The 27647-nt window shown below is 36.6% G+C and overlaps 1 protein-coding gene across 2 annotated transcripts; it reads right to left on the reverse strand.

Moving 5' to 3' along the window:
• Positions 1–504: 504 nt before the first annotated feature.
• Positions 505–25531, reverse strand: alpk2 (alpha-kinase 2). 2 transcript variants are annotated; one of them, XM_022676542.2, is made up of 11 exons: positions 25459–25531; positions 16565–21665; positions 11415–13017; positions 9908–10061; positions 7909–8039; positions 7309–7347; positions 6742–7040; positions 6135–6223; positions 5499–5716; positions 4951–4999; positions 505–2646 (listed from the first exon to the last, which is right to left on the reverse strand). In XM_022676542.2, exons 2-11 carry the CDS (start codon positions 21632–21634, stop codon positions 2445–2447), a joined length of 7854 nt encoding a protein of 2617 aa, XP_022532263.2. In that variant the 5' UTR covers positions 21635–21665; positions 25459–25531; the 3' UTR covers positions 505–2444. The 2 variants fall into 2 exon arrangements, with proteins under 2 accessions (XP_022532263.2, XP_049322508.1); XM_049466551.1 differs by lacking the exon at positions 25459–25531 and adding an exon at positions 22787–22904.
• Between the last annotated feature and the right edge of the window lie 2116 nt (positions 25532–27647).

Consider the following 27647-nt stretch of genomic DNA (forward strand, 5'->3'; position numbering starts at 1 on the left):
TTTATTACGTCAGCACATTAATAATAAACCTTATGAATGGAATATTTTGAGATATTTGAACCCAAACAGCAAATAATAAAACCAATCTAAGCACTTAATGCCTGTATATTTGTGAATATCAATAGCTCTGACAGTTACTATTATCCTGTAACTATAAGAAGAACTGTGTTTAAATGGCAAATACTTACGGTCCTCTGCTCATTATATCCCATGACTACTAATTGGATCTCACATGGGCGGAAAATATCACCTTGTAATCGGTCAGGCATCTGGTGACCGATACCAGAAACATGGCAGAGGCTGTGCGGCCTCCGCATTCTCTCTGAGGCAGGACAACAGCTGGCTTAACAGGTCAATAGGAGACTATTCCTACACTATCCCGCTGTCCTGCTATCCCGCCATCCTTCAGCTTCCTCTCTCGAACTGCAGGAGCCACGCAATCTTCCATTTATATACAGTACTTTTATTTGAACTGGGTTAAATAAAATTACAAATCTTACATCATTGCTTATTTATTTAGTAATTTATTTATGGGGCCATTTATTATCCATTTTTTCTATAATAATCTGTGACTTGTTCAGACAGGCCACAGGTAAGCATTAAAATTTTCAATTGCACCAAACAGATATCCATTTTATACTACAAAAATAGCTGATTAATACATCTGTAATAATGTCTTTTAATAGGTTCAACCAGCTCCTTTAAAAAATGAGCTTTCAGATAAAACATGGTGCATCTCAGTACACTGGCAATATCTCTCAAATACATAAAAAGAGAGGTAAAACAAACAAAAAGTATTATAAAAAAGAAAGAAAATCAAAGACATTTTTGAGATGACTATGTAGGCATTACAAAAATATGTACACCTCCTTCTAAACAATCAAAAAATATAAACAATATTTAAGTTTCTGTTACAGTACAAATTTTTACATTCTCCCGATGCAGCTGTTCAGGTTACAGTGTGTAAGGGTTATACAGTTTAAACACAAAAGTTTACTTCACTTGCTTAATCCAATCCTACACTATAGCATTAGAGATACAATGTGTTTTAAGTTGCATTGAAGTGTCAGCATTATATCGTAAGTTACTATTTAAGTCAAAATAACAGTGAAAATAACACATTTTTTAAGTTTATGCAATAAAGTATACTATGTACATCAAATTGCAAAAGTGGCAAAAACAATTTTGCTGTTTGACTGTATCTGATGACACTCTACTTAACAGGTACTTTCACGTCATTTCTGTGACATTAATTTCCCTGAATACTGGGTATGCACAGCAAACCATGTAACTCGGTAACATTTAAACACATTTAAATTCTAACTACATCGATAGTTTATAGCACATTCATAAGCATTAAATAATGTATGTAGAAAGCAACAATTTAAATATTTATAAATAGCTTATGTCAATACTCGTAATATGATTATGTATATCTTATGTATATATGATATGGAGATATAACCTGTGAAAGTGATAAAGTTCACATTTTATATTAATTTATTTTATGTATTTATTAATTCAGAAATCTATGGATAACAATCAAGCATAACATTAGGACCACCTTAAATGGTTCAATACTGATTATTCAAATATCCAGTGCTTTGAAGCTTTTACACTAAAGTAATAAATATATATGCTTCATTTAATATAACAATGAAGCGTTATGAAGCGTTATTCTCAAAGCCATTTACAAACGTTGCATGTCAGTTCTATAGATGATTCTGAAGCCTGCAAAATGAAGTGGTAACATTAACTATTAATACCACCTTTATTAAGTAGAATTTCTTGGACATATTATGTATTAAATATGCTATTTCATGCCTTATATCATAGTTTTCCCTCTCTTAAAATGTATCTATGTGAATTCAAAAATATTCAAATAGTGCTTCATAAATAAATACTCAAGCAACATGGCATAAGACTTTGGATTAAATAAATGAGATTGCATTAATATAACATGCATAAGTGTTACATATCATATTTAAAACCTAAAAAATATGGTTTGTGAGAGAGAAAAAACAGCAATTTAAAGCATGAAAGAACATTTCCAATAACCAATTAATTGTGCTTAATTAAGGCACTATAAATTAAATGTGTTACCACTTTAGTTTGAGGATCTTAAAATCATTAATACAAACAAATACCACTATGCTTTATAAATACATTATTAAATGCTCATAAATGTGTTATGAAGCCTCTATGTAGGTACACTTACCCGAAACTCTATGCAAGTAAAATACAGTAATGTCTTTGTTTTGTAGCTCAGTGGTCACAGTGGCTCCATCTTCAGGAAACTGTGTCCCATGCTTTCTGTATCCCGTATTAAAACGTCTCTAAGACCATCGCATTGCTCAGTCAGGATTCCCCGATGCAGCTGTACAGTGCTTTGAGGGTAAGAGTCCCCTTACCCATAATGCCCTACATTAAGGGCTTCTCTCCAATCAGGATTTGCTCTTCAGAACTGGGCCACATGTCTTTTTCTTGGGCGCAGGCTGTGTTTTGGGCTTTGGTGGGGCTACTGTCCGTTTGGGTTTGGGCTGTAAGGACGTTAGGCCCAGCAGCTCGCAGAATCTGTTACACTGGTGCAGGGCCTTGAACTGGTCGATGAAAGTCGTGGCGCAGTTCCCTTTAAATCCCTTGTAGCTGGAAACACATGTGAGGGAATGTTATAAATAAATGCTACTGATATTAAAAAACTCCTGTATCAGATGTCATAGAGATCTGGGGTGGGTTTCCCGAAAGCTTCGTAACGCTAAGAACTTCGTTAACTCGTACTTAAGATTGATCGTTAATTAAAGAGTGTTTCCCAAACCCGTGCGTAACTAAAGTACTACGTAAACTCACTCGCAGATTAACGAGTGCTCTGACCCAGTCGTTATTCTTAAAGAGCTTCTTTAGGGGATCTCGACTTGCAGTTAAGCACCTTAAACACCAGGGACCGCCAATTTTGAAGAAGAAAAAATATTATTTCCGTGGTTGAACAATTATATTATATTACTATTAATTATAATCAATTATATTAATATATAATTATCAATATTATTATATTATATTATGTTATGTTATGTTATGTTATGTTATATTATATTATATTATAATGCCAACTTTGTCTGTGGCTTGTAGTATAACTGGGCATATTGGAATTGACCAATCAAACCCACGAATAAATCATTAAAATCCAGATTAGAGATGCTGGAGTTCTTGACATTAATGCTGCAAGAAATGCAATCAGTGAATTCCTGCAGATGATGCTCACGGTTTAAGCAAAGCTGCAAAGTAGGTCCGGTGCAGGGGACGCCTGCGGTGTCTTTAATCCCACCTATACGTATTGTAAAGGGTATCGGTGAATGTGCAGGTAATATTTAATAATATTCCTTATTCAGGTGCTTCTAACCAACATTGTGGCCGTTCATCTGGGCAAACTCTGGGGTGTGTCAACTCGCAAATATATAAGTACCAGTCAAAAGTTGGACACGTCTCATTTAATTATTTTATTTTTTATTTTTTTACATTGGCGATTAATATTAAAACCATGAAAACGATTAATTGACGCATATGGAATTGTCTAGTAAACAAAAAGGTGCATGGCCTTCACAATCCCCTGACCTAAACTCAACTGAGTGATTTAGGATGAGCGGGAGCCTCATAGAGTGTATATAAAACATATTTTTATATACATACGTATAAGTATTATTATATTATTTTTATATAATTTATTTTTTATATATTTTATATTATTTTTATATAATTATTCATAATAATAATAATAATAATAATAATACATTAATATTACTATCAATATTACTATTAATAATATTAGTATAATATCTATTAATATAATATATATTAACTATAATAATTTTAAAAAAGTAAGAAAAGTTTAATGTTTTAAAATAGATTAGATTTTTTATTATTTATTTAGTCATGTGTATCTTTAGGAGTATTTTATTAATGCCAAAGTACATCCTTTTGTAATTTAAATTTCAGAATATGTATAATGTTGATGATTACAACACAGTTCTACGTTTTTATGGTCTAATAGTGAATAAATACTGCATATATGCAGTGTTGAATCGATATTTGTGGATCGATTGAGCGCGCTGTGTCGGAGGAGGAGTCAACAAAGACGTTCTTTAACCTTGTTCGTTAATTTTCACTTTGCGAAGCTCTTTGGGAAACACTCGCAGAACTGGCTCGTTCTTTACTCACGTCATTCGTTAGTTCGTTCGTTATTCCCTAAGATTGATCGTTTTCGGGAAACCCACCCCTGTTGTACACTATATGGACAAAAGTATCGGGACAGCTGCTTTTTCATTGTATCTATGCATTGCTTTCCAGGAAAGGCTTTCTATTAGCATTGATGTAAAGATTTGATTACATTTACATTCAACAAGAATCTACATCCCTGGAAAAAATTAAGAGACCACTTGAGTTTCTGAATCATTTCCTCTGATTTTGCTATTTATAGATATATGTTTGAGTAAAATTAACATTGTTGTTTTATTCTGTAAACTAGAGCTTTAAGACCTCAAATAATTCATATACTAATAAATCATTACTTGGTGGAATAATCCTGTTTTTTAATCACAGCTTTTAGCTTTGCATCTTGGCATGTTCTCCACCAGTCTTACACACTGCTTTTGAATAACTTTTGAATAACTTTATGCCTTTACTCCTGGTGCATAACTTCAAGCAGTTCAATCCACCTTCCTCTTTATTATATGTCAGAGGTTTTCTATTTGGTAAAATCAAAGAAACTCATAATTTTTAAGTGGTCTCTCATTTTTTTCCAGAGCTGTATGTGACCTTATCTTCTAAGTCACTTTTTCAGATATTTGCAGGTCAGAGACCTGGGGTCAGGGTTCAGGGTTTTATGATTTGTTATTGAGTCATAGCACACCATCCGCTGATACCTTTAAAGAACAGTGGGTGCAGAAATTTACTTACCCTTTCTTGCATGTGGCGATACCAACGTCTGTCAGCCTCATACCAACACCTGCATAGAAATGAAGACAGTAAATATGATAACTTAACTAAACTTAAAGTACAGAGCCCAAATCTAAAACACATAATCCAGCAGGGGTGTGCCATATCATATTGTAAGTAATAGGAATTTGCTATTTTTTGCTTTTTAATGTAAGCACTATTAATTGTTTGTTTGAAGATTAAATGCAAGCACAAGGGTCTTGGGAAGTTACTGTTTACAAAGCAGACAAACTTTTAAATATATTTTACAATTTTTATTATAAATAGTATAGCATATATTTTTGTTGCAACAGTATATTTTTGAAATTATTTTAAAAATCAATCTCCAAGAATATCTTAAAATCCAAACATCTGGAGATTATCTGGGATCTGTTAATTATTTTAAATCTCATTCCCTGTGTTGTACAGTGTTAAAGACCTCATTCAACTCCTTAGCATACTCTATTACCCCCTACCACCACCATCCCCCAGAGACTGAATATAGGACAGAGGGCTGTAACTGATCTTACCCTGCATGTCTGTGACCAGAAGGTTTCCTTCAGTCTGAGAATACACCCAGTGCTGGAAGGCGCAGCACTTCTGACCTGCCTCTGAATCTCTCCTCATCAGATTAATCTCTTTACCATCCTTCACTGAGTACTTCACAAAGTCCCCAATCAGCTCCTCCTCCAGGGTGGCGTACGGGATATCACTGGACGGCCGGTGGACCAAGTAAATTGGGATGATCCTGGAAAATCATAGTCAATCATAGTGATTTTTTTAATCTTCTGGAGAGAACTGCTCTGGAATACAACTTTACTAATAAACTTTCTTTAACCCTTACAATAGAAGGTCCTTTAAAGAGGTAAAAGCAAAAGATTAGGACAACAGGCTTACTGCAAGCTCTGTCTACAAAATATAGAATGTTGCATATTAACAAATAACAATTTTATGGCATTCATATAATAGACCACCAGGTAATATAAACACTGCAATACATAGAATTAAAAGAAATTAAAAAAGATCTAAGAAATGAACAATAATAAAAACATAATATGACCACAATGAGAAGAAACAGTAAAACTGTAAAAAAAAAAAGATGTACATTCATAGAGATAAAAATCTTTTATAAAATTATAAGTAGTGTAATGCCTCTGAGTACTCACTCTGGGACTTCTCCGAACGACTCTGTGGTTTTGGCTGCAGTAGTGTAGGCCTTGATGTATTCTCTGGCTGTGTTTTGCACATGACACTCCTGAGGAAAATTTAGATTGATTTAATAATAATAAAATAGCCAAATTCTATAATTACTAATAGCAACATTAATGTGGATCGAATAATAATAATAATAATAATAATAATAATAATAATAATAATAATAAGAGCTAGTTAAATAAATAAAGAGCTAGTTAACCAGCTATCTTAGTAGTGTAGGGTATGTTTTTGGCTAAATTATCAGTTATTCATCTTAGATTACCCGAAACTAACTACCAACAAAAACTGATTCACAGATGCTGCATGTTCAAATATTGTCTGCTGTCTATCTTATTAGTCTATTAGACTATTAGTAGTACTGTATTAAAACACTACAAGTAATTACTGAATAAAATAATAGCATATTATAATATTACTATGCCAAGTGATTCCAAACTTTTAAATGTTAATGTACATTTTTCTGAATAGTTTTAACATTAATGTTAGTATTTAATAATAGTTTAACTGTAATATTGTAATACATGATAAGATTGATAAGGTAGATGTTTTAGGTCTTACCTCCACAGCCAGGTTGTAGTTTTTCTGGACGAGTTCCTCGTTGTTTTTGGTCCCGTAGGTGATGGAATTGTGGACTTTGAGAACACAGGGGTGTCCAGGGTTGAAGGCGGGTCCCATGCCGGCCCTCAGAGTGGTCCTGAAGGCTTTACGGTGCATTCCCTCCCCGAAGTGGGCCTTTTCTGTCACAATGCTGGCAGCCTGGTTGTCACCAAAGTACTGCTCAGTCAGGATATCATTCCTGAAGAGCAGAGGAGCACAGTGCACACTCTCCTCATCCCCTTCCACCTCGTGACGCTCAGCTGAAGAAGAGAAAGTGAGAGGAAACAGCAGGGAAATCAGTGTAGTTTAAACCTTCAGTAACATAGTCAAAAATGAGGTAAAGTAGATTTCTTGGGCTCGGAATGGTCCAGCGGACTAAAGCAGTATAAGAACATAATAAGCAAGTCTATTTATTATATACCATAGATTTAATTCAATTTTATGGCTTTTGCTAAACTGAAATAATATGTCATATTTTCTGTCCGCCTGTTCTAAGAAAGAAATCAGAAAAATAAAACAGCAGCCTACCTGGTGTGTCATGACTGGGGAGGACAAGCTCCATGAGCACTGCAACAAAACAAATGGCAGAGTTAACGGCTGATTCTATCACTGATCTTACTAAAGCTCATGTTTCATCATAGTGTTTTTGATGGTCTTTGCGACTGCACTACCTCTTCACAACTTTACAACTGATGGCAAAAAAAGTGGCAAAACATTTCAAGTAATTAACTCTTAATAAGTTCAGCACAGCTGTTAACTGAAATCTTGAATTCCAGGTGACTCTACCTCTTAAAGCTGACTGAGAAAATCCAACCAAGATGTGCAAAACTGTCTAATCTAAGCAAAAGGTGCTACTTCGAAGAATCTAAAATATGAAACATATTCTAGTATATTTAACACTTTGTGGTTTATTAAATAATTCCATGAATTTCTTCATAGTTTAAAAGGCTTTAGTATTAATCTACAATGCAGAAAAATATAAAAAACTACTGTATACAGTTTGTGTAGTGTATAATATAATTCTTTCACTGTTTGGTTTTTAGTATGAAAACAGACTGAAGGATTGTAAGAGACAGAAAGTTTATCTTCTGCTGAAAACCATCTCTGAAGCTTGACCTCAGATCTTACCTTCTGAGGTGAGATGGTATTCTGAGGTGGACACAGTACCAGCGGTACTGGTCAGAGTGCAGCGGTACATCCCCAGGTCCTTACTGCAGGCTTTTAGAATGGACAGAGTGACACGACTGTCATCCCCCGCACTACAGAGACAGAAAGAGATTCTCCCATCACAAATTATTTGAAATTGTCAAATACCTTTTAGCCACATATACATTGAAATTGAATATTTCAGTTGAATCAACTTCTGGTATAATCTGCCATTGGCATCTTCTTGTCTTGGCTTCTGGCAAAATCTATCCAAATACTGGGTGTTTCCCACTGTTTCTGACCCTCACCTTTAGTGTGTAGTCACTCCCACAGGCTACCTTAGGTGAACTTGTAGATCATATATTATGATTAACTGCCCGGCTGTGTGCTATACTGTTCACTTTATAGAATTTTCTTTATCCATCTACTTTTCTATGAGTATTTCAAATCTATATTTTAGTTAAATTAAATAAAAATAAATACAAATATATAATATTCCCCTGACCATAACATTTGAAGTAGAATTATTGTACAAATCAATTGATATGACAAAAAATTCGAATTAACTTAAATATTATTTTGTTGAATTAACCTAAGTGTTATTTATTTATATATTGATTCATTTCAGATATGACTGTCCAGATTAATAGAAATAATCTACTGTTTTACTTCTACTATTCTGCTCACTGTTCACTTTAAGGGCTCCACTTACCACAGATCCATCATAGAGTAAAAAAAAAATATATTTATCAGCCCTCTTTACCTAATAAAAGGCTTTTTAAACTATGTTTATTGACTAAACCTGTAAAAGATAAAAATTTGAATAACACAAATAACATTCACTTAAAAAGGTGTGATATTACATCACTGTGCTCATTAAAACTCCCAAAAATCTCCAAAGCTCTCTTTATGGGAGTCTGGTATTATTTAATGTTTAATGACGGTAAATCAGGTGAGCTGCTGATGGAATTGAACTGATCTGTTCTAATCTCATTTGAAGAAAAAGCACTAAGGCTGGTGTCTGTATATACTCTACATTTGTGCTGTACAGACAGGTTAAGAAACATGTTGCCACCAATATATTTCACTCAAAATCAGGACTACATATGAATGCAGGCTTTACACAAGACTCTTTTTTCTTGTGCAATATAGAGGTGTATAGAGATCATATCTCATATCTCATATCTCATATCTGTATTGAGAGGCTAGTCGAACTGAATCATACAGTTACGTAAAAAAAAATATGAACACAGCTCCCACTCTAAAGTCATGGCTGAATCACTACAGCACTGATGTTCACTCAGAAAGCAATGCTAAAAACGTAGAGCACAGCACCATCAAGTGGTTAAAAACACTTTGGATTTTGGATTTGGATTAAATCAATTCCACTGATAGAATAGACTCTTCAATATGGCATGGACACAGAATTTACAGAATTTGTTAACAAATAAATTTAAGTAAAATTTCCAGGGCAATGCTGATAGTACACCAGGATTCAATTCAAATCAAATAAACCTATCTAACCTAATCTAACTAGTTAAAAAAATTATAATAATAATATTAATGCTACAAGTTTGATTTTTTTCTTTTTACGTTACCTTGGCAGCAGTAATCTGCACTACTGTGTTTTGGAATGTATTTTAAACAAATACAAGTACGAATACCTTGTTACCTTACTTAAGTAGAAATATGGTTATCTATACTTTTCTGGAATAAATATTTTTCAAATTTTTACTTCTACTTCACACATTTTCATCCAATTATCTGAACTTTCTACTCCTTACATTTTAAAAATAGGATTGTCATCGTTTAATAAAACCCCTATCCAGATAAATCTCTCAATCCAGATAGAGTAAATCTCTCAGTCATAAACTTCTAGTGTCTTTTTTTGTTTGCTGTTTGCTATTCATTATTATTTTCGCAAAGCTTGACCAGTAACGTATCATAAGGGTAACAAAACATAAAAGTTAAAAATTCATACCCCCTCTTCATCTCTGTTAAGATCTTTCCTTCTTTGGTCCACGAGATGAAGGATTCTGCTGCCACCAGGCTGAACTGGCACCACAAAGAGATGCTCTGAGGATCTTCAGGTACTGGAGCTGCCTGGATCTCAGCTACCACATGGGGTACCACAACTACACAACACAACAGAACTTTATTGTTTACTGTAATAACATAAACCGTTATCTGCTGTATTTTGGGCCCTCATTGGGCCCTGCAGAAAACATGGATGCTGGGGTTCCATTCATTTCTGTTATATAAAAATGAAGTCACTGCTGCCTGACTGCCCAGTTTGTCCACTAAAGGTTTTAACAGTAAAAGTTCCAGTCAGTTTTAAACAACACTTTTTTTTTATTTCCTTAAAGTAAAGTACTTTTTAAGTTATTTACTTAGTTTAGAATTCTTGCCATTATGTGGATTAGAACATTACTCAAATGTATACCTGTAACTCTACCTCTTCACAACTTTACAACTGATGCTCTCAAACACATTAAGCGACAAGAAATTTCAAGTAATTAACTCTTGACAAGTTCAGCACAGCTGTTAACTTAAAGCCATCATAAAGCTGACTGCGAAAATACCAAGTTTTTGAAAGCAGAAAAATTTAAAATAATGAAAAAACATTAAAACTAAGGTGTATCCAAACGTTTGACTGACTGGTACTGTATATAAATGGCTCTCTTAGTAAAATATTAAATGAGAAATTTTAAAGCATCGAACTCATCAGACATCTTGTATCAACCACCATCACTGCGTTTAATCAAAGTTCTATAGAACAGAACCACTCTGAAGGACACTATTTGTGTACCGTTCCAGTCCAAAGCTGGGACACACCTTCTCATTCAATGTTTTTCTTTATTTCTTTCTTTATTTATTTTTTCTAAATTGTATATTATTATTAAACACATGAAAATAATTAGGGACACATAAGGAATTATGTAGTAAATTATGTATGCTCTCCAAATTAATCCCCTGATCTAAACCTGATAAACTGAGATGGTGATTTGGGATGAGCTGGAGCTTCACAGCATGAAGGAAAAGCAGCAGCTATTGTTCAGAAACTCCCGGAACTCCTTCAAGATGCTGAGAAAACTATTCCAGGTAACTCTACTCCACTCATGAAGACACTGAGATTAAAATACCAAGAGTGTGCAGAATCTAAAGAGTAAAGCATATTCTGGTTTGTTTAACAATTTTTGTTTACTTTGTCTACAAATAATTCCTCATGTGTTTGTGTATAACTTTAATAACTTTATACATTTAATTAATATTAAATTTACAATGTAAAAAAATCATTAAAAAAAGAAAACACATTGGATGAGAAGAGGTGTGTCCAAACTTTTAACTGGTACTGTATATTAACTCACCATTAATTATGTAGAGATGTTGATTATGAAATGTTGATGCTCACTTATTAAAAAATAAAATTATTAAAAAGCATTATTATTTAAAAAAGAAAACTTCTAAAGGTAATGGGTATCGTGTACCTGCTTCTTTATGTGTTTGAATCTTCTGCTTGACCACGTCGCTGTATGCCTTCTTAAAGGGCACGTCCTCCTCTTTCTTCTGCCGGAATATTGCAGGTAGCTGTGGTCTAGTTCTTATAGGGGCCGCTTCAGATTTCTCCTCTGATATGCGCCTGCGCTTGATGACATCATCATCCAGCACATTAGGAAGACATGTGCTTTGGGACTCTTGGCCACATGGTGTTTTTCCAATCTTTGCTGTGATGGGTTTATTCACTGCCTCAGTTTCCTTGAGCTGCTTCATCCCGGTGGTCTTGAGGGAGCTGTCTGTGCTAATAGCATTTATCTTAGAGATAAGAGGCAGTGCTGGTTTCTCCTTCACTGTTTTTAATGGTTTTGGTGTTGGTGAATCCTCAGCACCCTGAATTTTGACCTTGGTAGCTTTTGGCCTCGCTCCGTTCTCTACCTCAGCCAGGGGTTCACTCTCTGGCTTGGCCATCCCAGGCTTCTTTTTCTTCTTCTGCACCCCCTGAGGTTTGGGCGTGACTTTCTCTGTTATGACGATGGTCTCGATTACAGTCACCGTGCTGTCTCCAGAGCCAAGACACTCATTTTCAGCTTCGACCTGAGGCTCTGGCCGCACTTTTTCTTGCTTCTTGATTGGAATCCCAAGCTGTGAACCAGTCATTTTGCTGTAGTCTCCTTTGTCAACCTTGTGCTTGGAGCGTGCTTTCCCCTCTGAGGAGGTCTTGGGGGTCTTTTGAGGCATGGTGTTGTCGTCGTTGGCGTGTAGGTTGTGTTCTTTCTCACAGTTAGCTTGTTTCACAGAGGAAGGAACTCCTTGATCACATCTCAGACTTGTGTCCTTATTAAAGTTCAGAGGGTCATCCAAGTCTAGAGTGACATAGGCGACACGCTTCTTCTCAGAGACCATAAACCGCTGGCCTGAGAGCAAGATCAGTTTGGAAAGTTCCTGGCCGAGGTCTCTGGCCTTTTGTAGATCAGATTTATGAGAAGTTTCCTGTGAGTCCTCTGAGTCTACACAAGAGGAAGCCGAAGTCTGCTCACGGCTTTTATCAGAGCATGTGTGAAACTGGTCGTCTGAGGATTCCTCACCGCTTGCCGGCTTTGTGTCTAGTAAAAAACCTGTGGGATCTACTCTAAGCTCATTAGTAAGCCCTATAAGAGATGGTTTTGAAGAAACGATGGCACTAGGATGGTAGAATGATGTTCCAGTACTGATTGGTGCAAACGGCATAATAAATCTCATCGGATCTCCAGACCTACCCTCTCCCTGGCTCACTTCCGAATCCTTTGTATATAAACTCACATGTGACCAATTCCCCTCGGTGCAGGAGCGAGAATGTGCACAATGTGACACCCCACCAGCATGCGTCAGGTGTTCCAACTCAGAACGCACATGTCCACCCAGTTGAGGAGAAGGAGAAGGAGGAGGAGGGTATGTTTCAAAACAGGGGCCACACACAGATTCAGCTGTAGGCTTTTTGTCGTTGGGGTAATCCGAGACCTTCAGGGTTCCATGGTTCCTCACGCTTTCCTCCTCGAAGTCTGGAGAAAGCTGGGACGTCCTGTCTTCTGCCACGCCCCAGACTGCGTCACTCTCCTGCCAGAGGGAAGAAAACAGTCGTAAAGGTCAAAGAAGCACTCAATCGAGGGTCGTTCATAAATGGCAGAAATGTTAAGACTACTCAAAGAGAGTTGCAACATGTTCAGGAAAGCTTGAGACGCATGCCAAGAAGAATAAGTTTGACATTTAAGTCAGCTGTGATGATCAACAGCTGTTTCCACTGTTTAATTAGGATTTTCTAATAAATCACACATTTATGTTGTGTCCCGATTTATACTGTCATTAGACGCCCGTTATTTGTTCAGTTATATGTCAGTTGTGTCCTAAATGGGTGCACACTATTTAAAAATCCCTTTTATAATGCATACCACCCTAAAGGCAGTATAAAGCAACTTGTACACACAAATAGGAAACACAAGTATGTTTTAATTGCATATTTTTTTGTTTAAACTCTTCTGTTTAAACATAACTAAACATGGACATGCACATTTTACAAATACTGCAGATAGCTACTGGTAAATTTTAGGTTTAACGAGGTAAAGTAGACACTCCCAAACAACCAAACAGCTAAGACGTCCAGTTAAAGCCATTTGAGTACATACCTTCCTCTCTCATTCTGTTCTCCCAATCCATAAAGCACCAACCTTACATGCTGGGGTCAGCGAGACACATACAGTTGGCACAGGGCTAGTTTGTTACTATTATAAGGATCACAAGAGCTGCGTAACACCCCATAGCCAATGGCCGAGTTGTGACTGGCCCTGGGCTCGGAGGGATTGGTGTGTCCGCAGTGTGAGGAGACAGAGAGGAGTGAATTTTGCCCAGAGTCGTGTTTCACATCTCAGCTGTGCCGTATCGCTCACTCTGACACCCAGCGGTGTGCCGAGCACACTCAAATAAAGTATTTTAAACTTCAATGAAATGATGACTCAAGTAGATTCTATCAGCACAGGAACTGATCCAGCAGAATGGAATGAAATGAACGTCAGAACCGGAATCACTGAATTAAAAATAGAATTTAAAAATACAGTGCAAGAACATAATGTAAGTCATTTCTTAAATACTAAAAACAAGGACTTCCCGCAAATGATTGACGTAAAAATACTGTAAATTGAAAAGAGCATAACAAATACAAATCTATAATGTATTTAAGTATATGTAATTGAGTAAATGTAACTTATTTCTGGGACTGTCAATCAATAAAGAAACTGCACAGTTTGTGCTTGCCTTTAATCTCAAAAAAGTCTAATGTAATTGAAAAATATTATAAAATAAATAATTTCCTGTCTATATAAATAAAAAGAGAAAATATTGTTATTTAAAAAGAAAAAAATAAATAATTTACTTTTAATACATTTAATTGAGTAAATTGATTTTTATTAGAGCTGTTAGCTGATTAAAAATAACTAATCAATAATCTCACAATCTGCAGGTGATTAGTCACGATAGTTACACTTTCCCTACTTTTTAAGACTGAAGCTTTTAATATTGGATATTTCAATGCAAGATGCAAGACGCAGAGCTTCCAGACCTCAAATAATGCAAAGAAAACAAGTTCATATTCATAAAGTTCAGAAATCAATATTTGGTGGAATAACTCTGTTTTTTAATCACAGTTGTCATGCATTTTGGCATCATGTTCTCCTCCACCAGTCTTACACACTGCTTTAAGAGAACTTTATGCCTTTACTCCTGGTGCAAAAAAATCAAGCAGTTCAGTTTGGTTTGATGGCTTGTGATTATTCAGCTTCCTCTTAATTATATTCCAGAGGTTTTCAATTTGGTAAAATCTGAGAAACTCATAATTTTTAAGTGGACTCTTTTTTTTCGAGAGCTATATTAACTTCAATAGTTAGTATTTAGTATCTGTCACTTCATTTCCCCCCTCTTATCATTACTTATTCTCCCCTTTCCTCGCCAGACTCTTTTCTCTTAGAGTGTGTGTGCTCTTATCATCTAGCGCCCTCTATAATTAGCCTCCTTTTCTGTTTATCTGTTCTTTCCTGCCCTCTCTCTGTGAACCTCACGTTTCCTCAGCAGTCGCTGTCACTCTGTGTTTGTGTGTGTGTGTGTTTGCGCGTGTGTTGACTTGGGTCTGAAAGTGAAAGAGATACAGAAAGCAGGACAGAGACTGTGTGTTCCAGTGTTAAAATAACACAATGTGTGTAAAATTGAACACTTCCAGTGTTGAATTAAAACTGTACAATTTGCTGTGTAATTACTCCAAATAGGAACAAATACTGTACTATTGGTAACAGTTTACAAAAATGGTCACAAATAACAGCACTTAATAACCATTGCTAAATGGTTAAGTAATGTCATATCTAACTATATATTGAGACTAGCTAAGATATTATTAAACATTACTACATTTCAATGCTTAAGAATATTGTAAATAATAATGATATTTTATTATAACAATTTTAATGATTAATAATGTTTTAAATAGTGACAATTAATAATTAGTTGAGACATTCTTTCATAAGTGCTGTTAATTAATGTACCCTTATTGTGAAGTGTTACCCATACATTTGATCATTGTATGATAGGAATTACATGATATAGGAAAAGTCTATGAGTAAGACATTTACAGAAATGTATTATTTATGGTGTCTGGGACCCCATATGAGAGCATATTTAATCTCATTTAAGTTGTAAAACAGCTAAAGGTTGGGTTGAAAAACAGAAATTTCTTTATATAAATAATTTTATATAAATATATATTTGCAAAATTGCAAAAAAAATGAAATTGGGAGAAGATTAATTGTTTATTTTTTTTTTACAATTCTGTTTGAGAAAGGCAGAAATAAAAAAAACAAAAATTGGAAAAATAGATAAAAATTTTTAATTTCCTTTATTTCCTAAAAATAAAGTAATGTAGTTTTACACCCATTTTTCTTTCGAATTTAGCCTCAAATAGTCAGATAATTTAACTAAAAATTGAGAAATATATATGTTTTTATATTATGTTTGAGAAATTCAAAAACAAAAACAAAAACATACAAACCACATGAAAACCAATTAAATAATGCAGTTTTACATCCAATCTTTTACATAGAATTCAGTTTTTTAAATTAAGTCTCAAACAGTCAGAAATTTGAAATATTTTTGTTTTATTTATGTTTGAAAAAAGGCAGAAAGGAACCAAATATTTTATTCTCAAATTAAAAATTAAACAGATCATTGATTTGTTAAATGTTATACATTTCTAGTAGCAGACACACTAATAGTGACAGAGATAGAGAAAGTCTCTAGGTACCACATGGCTCAGGTATCATGGTGAGTTATGAGGACCATGATAAGCAGAGTCACCTTCTGTCCTAACAACAAACGTGGCATTGGACAAAAGTGGATAATTGAGTTTTATTTCTTCATACTTTTGGTCTGTAATTTATTCCTACCACACCTGAATATGAATTTTGACTATGAATTGGACCAATCTGTGCACAGATACAATGGGAAAAACAGACATATTTTGTAGAGATGAGCAAATAACATTGTTAGCAAATCAGTATTAGTATCAGTGCCAATACCCACACACCATAGAGAACATACCTAGACAAGTAATGTATGCTAGGCTTACCTTAGTCCTAGAGGTCTGCTGGTTTGCAGCTTTTCCTTTCGAGTAATCTTTCATAGGCAACACAGATACGACTTTCTCTTCTTGTACATGTGATCCCATGTGTTTTGGCATGTAGGCCCCATAAGGCTTAACAGTCTCTACCTCCATGTTCTTTTCTTGCTGAGGGACCACAGAATCTGCTAAAACTGTTAAATCTGTTAAATCCTTACTACCGGCAGTATATAGCTGTATATGAGTGTGGAGATGCAAGTCCTTGTCTGCCAGCTGTTGCACTAGTCCATTAGAGTTATCATCCTTTGGCACTCTTCGGCTCTGGGAGTCTTCCCCTGCTTCCATAGAACATGAAGGTGGACATATTTGCCCAGAAGTAGAGGAGATATTTGGTCTACTCTTCTGCTCCTCTGTGGTATCCTGGCTCGCCAAATAAGGTAGGCACAGTGAGTCGACAGGACTGCTGCAACTCGTTGTAGTTACAACAAGTGGAGAATCTTCTGTAAAGGCACTAACAGACTGGAACCAGTCTGAGAGAGCGCTAGCCCAGCTGTCTGAGGAGGACCACCTCTCAATAGGTGGCAGTTCCCAGTCACCAACCAACTGACCAATCACAGCCTCTCTACCCTGAGAGTAAGCCAAAGGATTTGTGTTGTCTGGAGAGGCTCTAGGTGGGCTGGGGTCTGGAGTGTGTCCCCATTCATCAAAAATAGACCCCTTGTCCTCTTCAAATGCCAGAAACGGGCCAGCATCTGCCTCTGTCCACAACTGATTGCTGTACCTTGCGTCGTCTGTGACTTCTGAACCAGAAACATCCCCCTTGACCCATTTGTAGCCCGCCTCTGAATCCTGGACAGCAGCAGGTGGGTGACCAAGATCTTGTGGTGGCAGGTCTGTCTCAGCTTCCTCACTAATCTGAGGGCTTTCAATTGATGTGTGCGGGAAGCTGGGGATTTGGAGATGTGTGTCAGGGCTATTTTCAGTCAGGTTATCAACTGTTGGATCATTGCTGTGAAAAGTCTTTGATTCCAGCTGGAGCATCGGTATCAAGTGTGGCACAGGATATTCTTGTCTACAAAACGTTGATGACAGCATGTCTAGATCAGATTCTTCAGCAAGATTCTGTGGTGGAGTCAAGACGTTCGCCAGAAAATTAAAAGTTGAGTCAGTCAGGCTGTCTGCTGGCATGGCATTAGAATTTAGAATTGCTGGATCCAAGATGGTCACATTGTTGCCATCCCCCTCCACGTTATTGTCATTGGACTCGACTAAACTGGGCTGGGGAGATGGATTTTTGAGGACTGGGGAGTCACAGACCGTGACTGGTTTGTTCATTTCAAGTGCGGGTTTCTGTTGAGGCATCACTATTACTGGAATTTCATTCACAGGGTTTACTGTGTTTGTGCTAGAACTATAGCTAGAATCTATAGTCATGTCCTGACTTTGGCTATTACGTATGTTCGAAATTACCTTAATATTCACTGTTTTGTCATCTATTTCATAGTCTTTGTTGGACACAGACAGTTCTACATGGTCTTTTATTTCTAAGTCAGTATACTGGTCAGTCGTAGCAACAATGGCACCTATTGCAGAATCAGTTTTCGAGTGTGACTCTTCAATAATGTTGCTTAATTTAGAATCAATGTTTTGATTTGCCTCAACTTCTGTACAATTGATTTGGCTGGAGGTCTCTTCTGCAATGTTCCTTACTTCAGAATCTGTCACTCGTATGGTGTCTTTGTCTATTTCACAGTCAGTGCAATTGTCAGTCGTTGCTACATTGCTACTAATTTCAGAATCAATGGCACCCATACTAGATTCCCCAACAATATACACTATTTCAGAGCAAGTATTACATAGCGTTTCCAGGTGGGACTCCATAATAATGTTGCCTTCTCCAAAATCAATGTTTTGGATAGTCTCAACTGCTTCTTGACTGATTTGACTGGTGATTTCTTCTACAATGTCCCTTACTTCAGACCCCGTATCAAGGACTCTTTCTGGTTCAATTTCATGAGACATTTGTTCAGCAGTGTTGCTCACTGTTGTTTCGAATTCCACTTCCCTAACAATGTTCCCAATTTCAGCGTCAATTTTACAATCGCTGTCCGCAAGCTCTGAATCATGCATCTCAGAGTCAATATGGCAGACACTGTCTTGCACAATGCCACATATTTTAAGGTTGATGTTATCTACAGTATCCTCAACTATTTCACTAATTTCTGAGTCACTCTCAGGCACATGAGTCACTTTATTTATGCTTGGATGGTCAACAGTCAAGTCTTCTTTTGGGCTGTCACATACATCGGAGTCAGAATTTAGCTTAATACTCACTGCTATGTCATCTATTTTAGAGTCAGTGTTGGGCACAGTTAATCCTATACTGTCTTTTATTTCACTGTCAGAGGAATGGTCAGTTGGACCTATAGTGGCACCAACTTCTGACTCAACACCACCTGTACTAGACTTTTCAAAGATATATCCTATTTTAGAACCAGTATTACTGACAGTTTCCAAGTGGGACTCCTCAATAACGTTGTCTACCCCAGAATCAATGTTTTGGCTATTCTCAACTTCTTCACAATTCATTTGACTGGTGGTCTCTTCTACAATGTTCCTAGCTTCATAATCAGCATCATCTGTTTTCTTTGCTATAGTGTTGCTTCTTTCTGGTTCAGTTTCATGAGAAATCTCTTCAGCAGTGTTGCTAATTGTTGTTTTGACTTCCACTTCCCCAACAATGCCCCCAATTTCAGGGTCAAATTTACAAGCACTGTCTATTGTGGAATCATGTATTTCAAAGTCAATATGGCAGACATTGTCTTGCACAATGCCACATATTTCAAGGCTGATGTTTTCTACAGTCTCTTCAGCTATTCCACTCATTTCTGAGTCACTCTTAGGCAAAGGAGTCACCTTATTTGTGCTAGGATGGTCAACAGTCAAGTCCCATTGTGGGCTGTTACATACATCCAAGTCAGAATTTAGCTTAATAGTCACTGCTATGTCATCTATTTCAGAGTCAGTGTTGGGCACAGCTAATCCTACACATTTTTTACAGTCAGGGGAATGGTTAGTCGTAGCTAGAGTGGAGTCAATTTGTGACTCAACACCACCTGTACCAGACTCCTCAGCTACTTCACTAATTTCCGAGTCACTCTCAGGCACAGGAGTCGCCTTATTTGTACTAGGATGGTCAACAGTCAAGTCCTCTTTTGGGCTGTCACATTCATCTGACTCAGAATTTAGCTTAATACTCCCTGTTATGTCCTCTTTTTTAGAGTCGGTATTGGGCAAAGCCAGCTCTACATTGTCTTTTATTTTACAGAGAGTGCAATAGTCAGTCGTAGCTACATTGCTACTAATTTCAGAATAGCTGCCACATATACTAGATTCTCCAATGATATGACCTATTTTAGAATCAGTATTACATACAGTTTCCAAGTGGGACTTTCCAATAACGTTGTTTACTTCAGAAACAATGTTTTGATTAGCCCCAACTTCTGTACAACTTATTTGACTGGTGGTTTCGTCTACAATGTCACTTACTTCAGAATCAGAAACAAGGGTGTTCTCTGCAATATTGTCGCTTCTTTCTCGTTTAATTTCATGATACATTTCTTCACCAGTGTTGCTAATTGTTCTTTTGACTTCCACTTCCCCAACAATGTCCCTAATTTCAGGGTCAAGTCTACAACAACTGTCCATTGTGGAGTCATGTGTTTCGGAGCTGATATGGCCGACACTGCCCTGCACAATGCCACTTATTTCTAGGCTCATACTGTCTACAGTCTCCCCAACTTTTCCACTCATTGTGCTAGAATAGTTGACAGTCAAGTCAGAGTCGGTGTCATGTGCAGTCATAGCTACATTGGCACTTATTTCAGAATCAATGCCATGTGTATACTGTGCAGAACTTGAACAAAAAGCCACTTTCTTTTTCCCAATAATGTCACTTACTTCAGAGTGAAGATTACAAGGTGTATCCACTGCAGAGTCACTTATTTCAGAGCCAATATGGCAGTCACCACCCTGCACAATGCCACTTATTTCAAGGCTAATATTGTGTACAGTCTCTTCAAATATTCCACAAATTTCTGGGTCAGTCTTTATGAGGTTGCCTTGCTCTGTGTTACATACAGTTGCCCCTTGGCCCACACTGTCAACCCCTGTCATAACATCCTGATGGGTTTCAGGTATCCTGTCGATCTCAAAGTTAGTGTCTGGTATGTTGGCTATGGCACTTGACTCACTGGTGAGGTGCCTTGCTTGTGGCTGATCTTTAGTTTGTATAGAATCGATTGTGCTCGAGACAGCTCTGAATGTAGGTGGTGTATTTTCAAGAATGTTGGTTTCTTGGTTCATTGATACCAGATCAAAGGAATTCTGGTCAACATTTTGAGCCACAACCTCTACAGAATTATCTTGATGGTCAGGTTTTATGATCAAGCCAGTTGATATTGTTTTTGGCAAATCTTGACTTTCAGAGATGCAATCAGATCTGCTGTCATCAACTACCACATCTTGAAATACTGAAAGCTCAAAGACTACTGGTTGCACAGTCACATTCTTATCCTTTATGCTTTCCAATACATCATCAGCATGACTGTGAATCTTCACAGCTGTAGGCTGTGATCTCTCTGCCATATCTTCACCCTGTGAAACTGTGTCACCTTCTGCTTGAATGCTTGAAAGACTGGCACCATCATTTCCGAACTGCCCAGTGTCATTTAGTGCATCAGTTGCATCAGTTAGGTCCAAATTCCCAATGTTTGCCTCATCTTCTTCTACCTCTATGCCAAATCTAGAGGTTGTTCCCACTGAAACAGTCTGATCCGGGGGCTGAACTGTGTCTATATCTAAGACATTTTCAATTATTGTATCAGTAGCTTGTATATCTGCAGTACTGTCCAGCTCTGAATCTGCCATTGTGGCTGAAGTATTTGGTTGTACTTGGCCATGCTGGTCCACAACATGGCTGGACTCCACATGCACAGATGATTCTACAGATGTGGCAGGATGGATGGCAGAGGAGAGCAGGTCATCTTGCATTCCCTTGCTGACTTGATCTGCTGTCATCTCCTTTCTACTGTTCACTGGGCAGCTGTCACTAAAACAAAAAACAGAGCAGGAAGAGTAATGGCAGGTAGTGGACCAGAAAATCCAGACACATCTGATTAGATACATGAGAAACTGACATGAATGTAAACACTATTAGTAAAGGAAATCAAGATTTGCCATGCTTTAAAAAAACATTAAAATGGTAACACCTCTGGCTTCTTCCTTCTCCTCAAATCTTCAAATTACATTTCCCATAAATTACCTAGGTATGCTATTACAGCCACACCATCTTCTATAACTTATTCTTAATTGTTTTCTTGTTTCTCCTCACCAGAATACTGATTACACTCACCTGTATAAATGCCTTTATAGTTTGTATCTCACTTTGCAAAGTATTGCCAACTTATTTCCATGATGTATGGAGTGGTTTTTCTGTGTTTGAATATCTTGTGTATGATCTGGTTGCCTGGTTGTTTGCATATCAAACATTATATGAATGTAATCTAAAATAACCATTTTTCCAAGTTAGTGACATTTCTGTCAAAGCAGATAATGAATATACTTTAAAAATAAGTGAATGGCCTAATTGTTATTCACAGTGTGCAGTATACTACTGTACTGTTCAGTCATTTCAGGAAGTGTTACCATGTCTAGTGTTGAACGATATGAACAAAAAATGTGATGTGTTATAATGCTGTTCATATACCGATATTGATTCTAAAAGGTTTTTAGCACCTGGTTTTGCTACACATATTTTTCTTAGGGTAAGAAGTAGTTTGGTCTATGTGTTCAATGTGGACCTCTACCTCATTCTACCTCACTTTACTTCACTCTACCCCACCATACAGTACTTCTACCTCGCTCTTTGCCTCCAGATTTGTTATGTCAAGTGAGTAAAATGAGCAATGCTGTTTGATGTTAAAAATACAATTTCTCTGACCTCCCTAACCATGTATGTATAGTGTAGATACTTTTTAAACCTCACCAACAGCAATATTTTAGTCAGAAAAGTGTTGTAACTGTGTCAGTTCATCAGTTGATGAGTATACACAAAAATTAGTATTCAACCCAATATTTACAGAATCATACTGTCAGTTTTATTAACTTGCGTTAGTCTAAATCCATTAGCATTGCTCGCTACAACACTATTTACAGCAAAACAGCCTTTACCCAGCTACTCTGACCGGCTTCAGTAATATTGTCCATTTTCCATTTGTGAAGATGTATTCCCCCTCCAGGCTTTTCTCTGAAGTACCGTTCATTTTTACACTTTGAAAACACTACTGTTTGACCTGTAACAACAGTGAGGAGGACGTTCAGCAGCATTATTACAGAATGTATTACAGAAAAAGAACACTATATACTACTAGTGGATCACAAAAAATTAGAATATCTTTGAAATTTTACTTTATTTCAATAATTCAGTTCAAAAGTGAAACTTATATTATATAGATGTATTACACACAGAGTGATCTATTCTAAGCGTTTATTTCTTTAATTGTTGATGTTTATGGCTTACAGCCAATAAAAACCCAAAAATCAGTCTCCAAAAATGTGAATATAAGACCAATTGGTACTTTTGGCAGTGTGGCCAGTGAGCCAAGTCCTGCTGGAAAATGAAATCTGCATCTCCATAAAAGCAGAAGGAAGCATGAAGTGCTGTAAGATTTTGTGGGAAAATACTGCACTTACTTTGGTTTTGATATTACACAGTGGACCAACACCAGCAGATGACATGTCTCTCCAAACCATCACTGACTATCAGTAAATTTTACATTTCATTTGAAAATCAAGGGACCAGAGGAAGAGTGGAGAGACACACAGTCCAGTCCAAGCTGTTTGAGGTCTAGTGTGAAGTTTCCACAATAAGTGATAGTATGAGTTTCACATTATGAACTGAATTACTGAAATAAAATAACTTTTCAATTATATTCTAATTGTATAATCTAATATACATATGGCCAAATGTTTGTGAGCACCCCCTTTAAACTATGTAAATCTTCACTGAATGCACTCATCACTGGGACACCTGCTAGTTTATTGTTTCTTCTAATGTCATGAGCTTCTACTTTCCACAGAAGAATGCTTTCTACTAGATTTTGGAGAATTGCTGGTCAGGATATCTCCCAATGCCTCCTGAAATTACTAAATGGAGTACCATAATTTTGGGTAGAAAATAGTTTTACAGCTCAACGCTGGGGTGCTTTATACCCATGTACCACTCCATGCTAATCACTTGTAAGGGATTGTGCCTGTAGGTTACTGTTATTATTATGTGTTTCAGAGAGGCCTATTCTATTGGCAAAGTGACTAAATGTATTTATTAAAAGAGATGTCCAGAAACATTTGGATAAATAGTGCATAATTGTTGATTTCTACATACATTTTATTTTTTTCTATATTATCTGCATATAAGGGTGTAGTGAGTGTAAGCCTTTATAGAGTAATGTCTATAAAAGAATCACAAATGGGATACAGACACACAAACACACAAATACACACAGGCTTACACACTCTGCCTAGCACTAAGTCAAACAAAGTTTATTTGGTATTTATTTTTGAGCTGAGATAAGTAATTTACCAAGGAGTGGCCCATTTTACTCAAGACTCAACTCTTTATTAAAGAATATATATGCAGTTTTAAAAAGGAACATACAAATACAAAAGTAAATACAAATACTTTTGAAGGAACTTATGTGGTTAGCTTGGATAATATCATTGTTCTGATAAGATTAAGTATCAGAAATGTTCAATGTCAGATTACTAAGTTTCTTGTAGGCAATTTTATCAGGGATACTATCTTTTTTAAGCGATGGAAATATTAGCCAGCTATGTATTAATATGAGTCAATTTTAGCCAAAATATGCGATCAGCAATTCCTAACTTGGAAGTTAAATTTTACACAGCAGTGCTGTGAAATAGGATCAGTGATCAGCCGTAATATAAAAAGATCAGTCCATCTTGGAAATGTGTTGAAATGATTTACAGTTATCAGACTGTTTAACTAGATTACCTACATGTTATATAGTTGAAAAATTGAATTACTTCTTCAAATAAGAAACAGTTATTCAATACCTTGAAAGTACTCATCATACATATCAAAATTTAGAATATATTGTAATTTATATCAAGCTAACAACTAAATAAAAAATTTAGTTTGATTTTTTAAATTAAAATATCCAGCCAAATTCATGAGTGTAAACTGAATCTGCCCACAACTGTACTATTTTAGCAGCTACTGCTAGTGACCTTATTTCTTTTATTTATTTATTGCCATGACTTGGTTCAAGCTTCACTAAACCTGTCATCAAATACTCTCCACAAATACACACACACGAACACACACGCACGCACACACACACACACACGCACTCACACAGCCAATTTTCCATATTATGTCAATGACCAATTATAATGACTAATCAAACAGTTCTAAATCACAGTTTCCCCACAAATAGCCCACATTTACACTTTAATACACAGTGTACTGAACAAAAAAATATGTGATCATGTTCAGGTACATATCCAGATTTAAAAATCTAATTTGTGCATTCAGTCTGTTCCACAAAGAATTACAGAGACATTTAGGCCCATAAATAGAGGCTATATTTACAACAATAGCCTGGTGCCTCTAATAGCACCCAATTACACGTCAAAGCCATAAAATCTGACATGCCCCAAGAGCCCAGTCACTCCTGCCAGAACACAGATATCTCTAGAGACACCTCATCTATACTGCACAGTCAGCCATTCGTACAGCCTTCCTGCCAAATTACAGCCATTCTACCTCACCACGCAGTTCCTCCACAAACAGGGTACGTCCACAAAAGCCACTTACATACCTTTTTTTACATCCGAGTCGCTGATTGAACTGTTGAGGTACGGTGGAAGAACACGCTCACCTAAAGCTTGGGGAGCTCACGGTAGGCGGGTTATTTTTAGGGCCTGTCCCCCCTAAGTACAAAATGAGTTACCTGATAGCGTGGACATGTGCCGTGCCTGGGATCTTAACACCCCTCCGCTATATTTGCCCTGCTTTCGCTCATCAGGATTGACAAACAGCTCTGAGTAAGATCCTGAAGCCTTGTTGTGTTCAATACACTTTCTGATCAAACTCTGATGGCCCACTGGAGATTATTGGTTAATAAATTGTTCATTATTAAAGAGAGAGTCTGTAAGGTTGGGAGATATTTGGATTTGGAGACCTCTCTGGTGAGAATGTGTTACTGCACCGAACATGTGGAAGAGTAACTTTAATGCAGGTTATTGCATTTTTAAAAATATATTGTTTTGTTCATTTTATTCATGCATAATATAAAGTTACTGTCAAAATATAGAGATTTAGCTATTACACACAACAAACCTCAGAGGAATAGATGTGCTAGGACAGCTTCAATTTATCAGTTATGACTAGCTAACCTAGCTTTAACTTATAAGTTATAACTAGCTAACCTAGCTTTAATTTATACATTATAAACAACTAGCTAACTTAGCTTTAATTGATAAGTTATGACTAGCTAACCTATCTTTAATTTATACATTATAATAATAACTAGCTAACCTTGCTTTAAGTTAACTAGTTAGCTAACTTAGCTTTATTCATGTTATAGCTAACCTAGCTTTAATTTAAAAGTTATAATTAGCTAACGTAGCTTTAATTTAAAAGTTATAACTAGCCAAACTTGCTTAAAGTTAACTAGTTAGCTAATTTAGCTTTATTTATGTTATAACTAGCTAACCTAGCTTTAATTTATAAGTTATAACTAGCTAACCTAGCTTTAATGTATAAGTTATAACTAGCTAACCTAGATGTTATGACTAGCTCACCTAGTGTTTTATGTTTACTGTTGTTGACCTGTATTCCACCGTGTTGCTTTCTAGCTGGGAAGCTAAAGAACGCACTCCATTTGCAATAATTTTCCCCCTCCGGTCATGAGAGCAATTGTAGCACTTGATAACACAGTAAACATTCACCATTTCATCATATTGTACATTAAATTAAGAAAACAAACCCAAACCATGCTGCCAGCCTGTCTCTGCTGTAGCATCGGTGTCCTAAAATCCCACAATGCACTGCGTTTTTCATGTCTGCTGACCTCATGATACTATTTTGTATACTCACTTCTGGACTGCCAAAGAGCTAGTGATTAGCGCAGTTAGCGGCTAATGCTCATACAGCTGGAAGACTGAACTGAAACTCCTAAATAATGCTGTACTTCAACGGAGTGGTTTTACTGCTCCTTACAGCCTGACTAGTAAAATTCATACATAAGGCGCACCGGATTATAAGGATTTTGGGGAAAAAAAAAAAAAAAACATTTAGGCGCGATTTATAGTGGGAAAAATATGGCAATTGTTTGAGGCTGAAGTTGATGGAGAAATGCTGAACGAGTGTACGAGAGCTCATTAGAACAGTACTGAAATAGTGCTTGTGTCTGTAGTGGCAATAAAGCCTGGCAGGCCTCCAGCAGCTTTATCAGCAGCACTAAGGAGGCTATTAAAATACACTGGTCTGACTAAAGTGTTTAGACACCATGTTCTGAGAGTGCTGTGATGTCTGACATTTAAAGGTGCTTTCATGCATCTGTGGCTGTTTGGTAGCACACACACACACACCATACCTGTCAAGTCTCCCGTTTTGGCCGGGAAACTACCGTATTTTACTCCTCTTTCCCGCCGTCCTCCCATATTAGTATTTTCCCGTAAATTTCCCGTATTATATTAAATTTATAAAAAAATGTAGACCACAGGTGACACGGCACTGACCGCTATGTGTCTCTTAACCAATCGCGGTGCCGGTTCAAGGAGAAAGTCCCGCCTTTCAGAAGAAACAGCCAATCAGCTTGCTGGTTTTGCGGAGCGCAGTTTAGTGTGGGGAAGCCCCGCCCCCCTCCCTCCCCTCGCTGTGAGTTCAGGCAGCTAGTCGGAGCAGCTGACGTTTAAACTAATCTGGATATACAGAGATTTTTCTAAAAGAAAGGTAATTAACCATGTAAACTGTGATGAGATTGTTTCTGATAGCTGGTTAAAA

Source organism: Astyanax mexicanus, chromosome 17 (genome assembly GCF_023375975.1).
Source record: "Astyanax mexicanus isolate ESR-SI-001 chromosome 17, AstMex3_surface, whole genome shotgun sequence".
NCBI lineage: Eukaryota > Metazoa > Chordata > Actinopteri > Characiformes > Acestrorhamphidae > Astyanax > Astyanax mexicanus.

Coding starts and splice junctions, on each gene's coding strand:
- alpk2 (XM_049466551.1), bottom strand. CDS start 22,878: ATGAACGGTACTTCAGAGAAAAGCCTGGAGGGGGAATACATCTTCACA. Junction 10,062..11,414: donor TCAAACACATAAAGAAGCAG/GTACACGATACC, acceptor TGTGTTGTGTAG/TTGTGGTACCCCATGTGGTA. Junction 7,041..7,308: donor CCCCAGTCATGACACACCAG/GTAGGCTGCTGT, acceptor TCTCTTCTTCAG/CTGAGCGTCACGAGGTGGAA.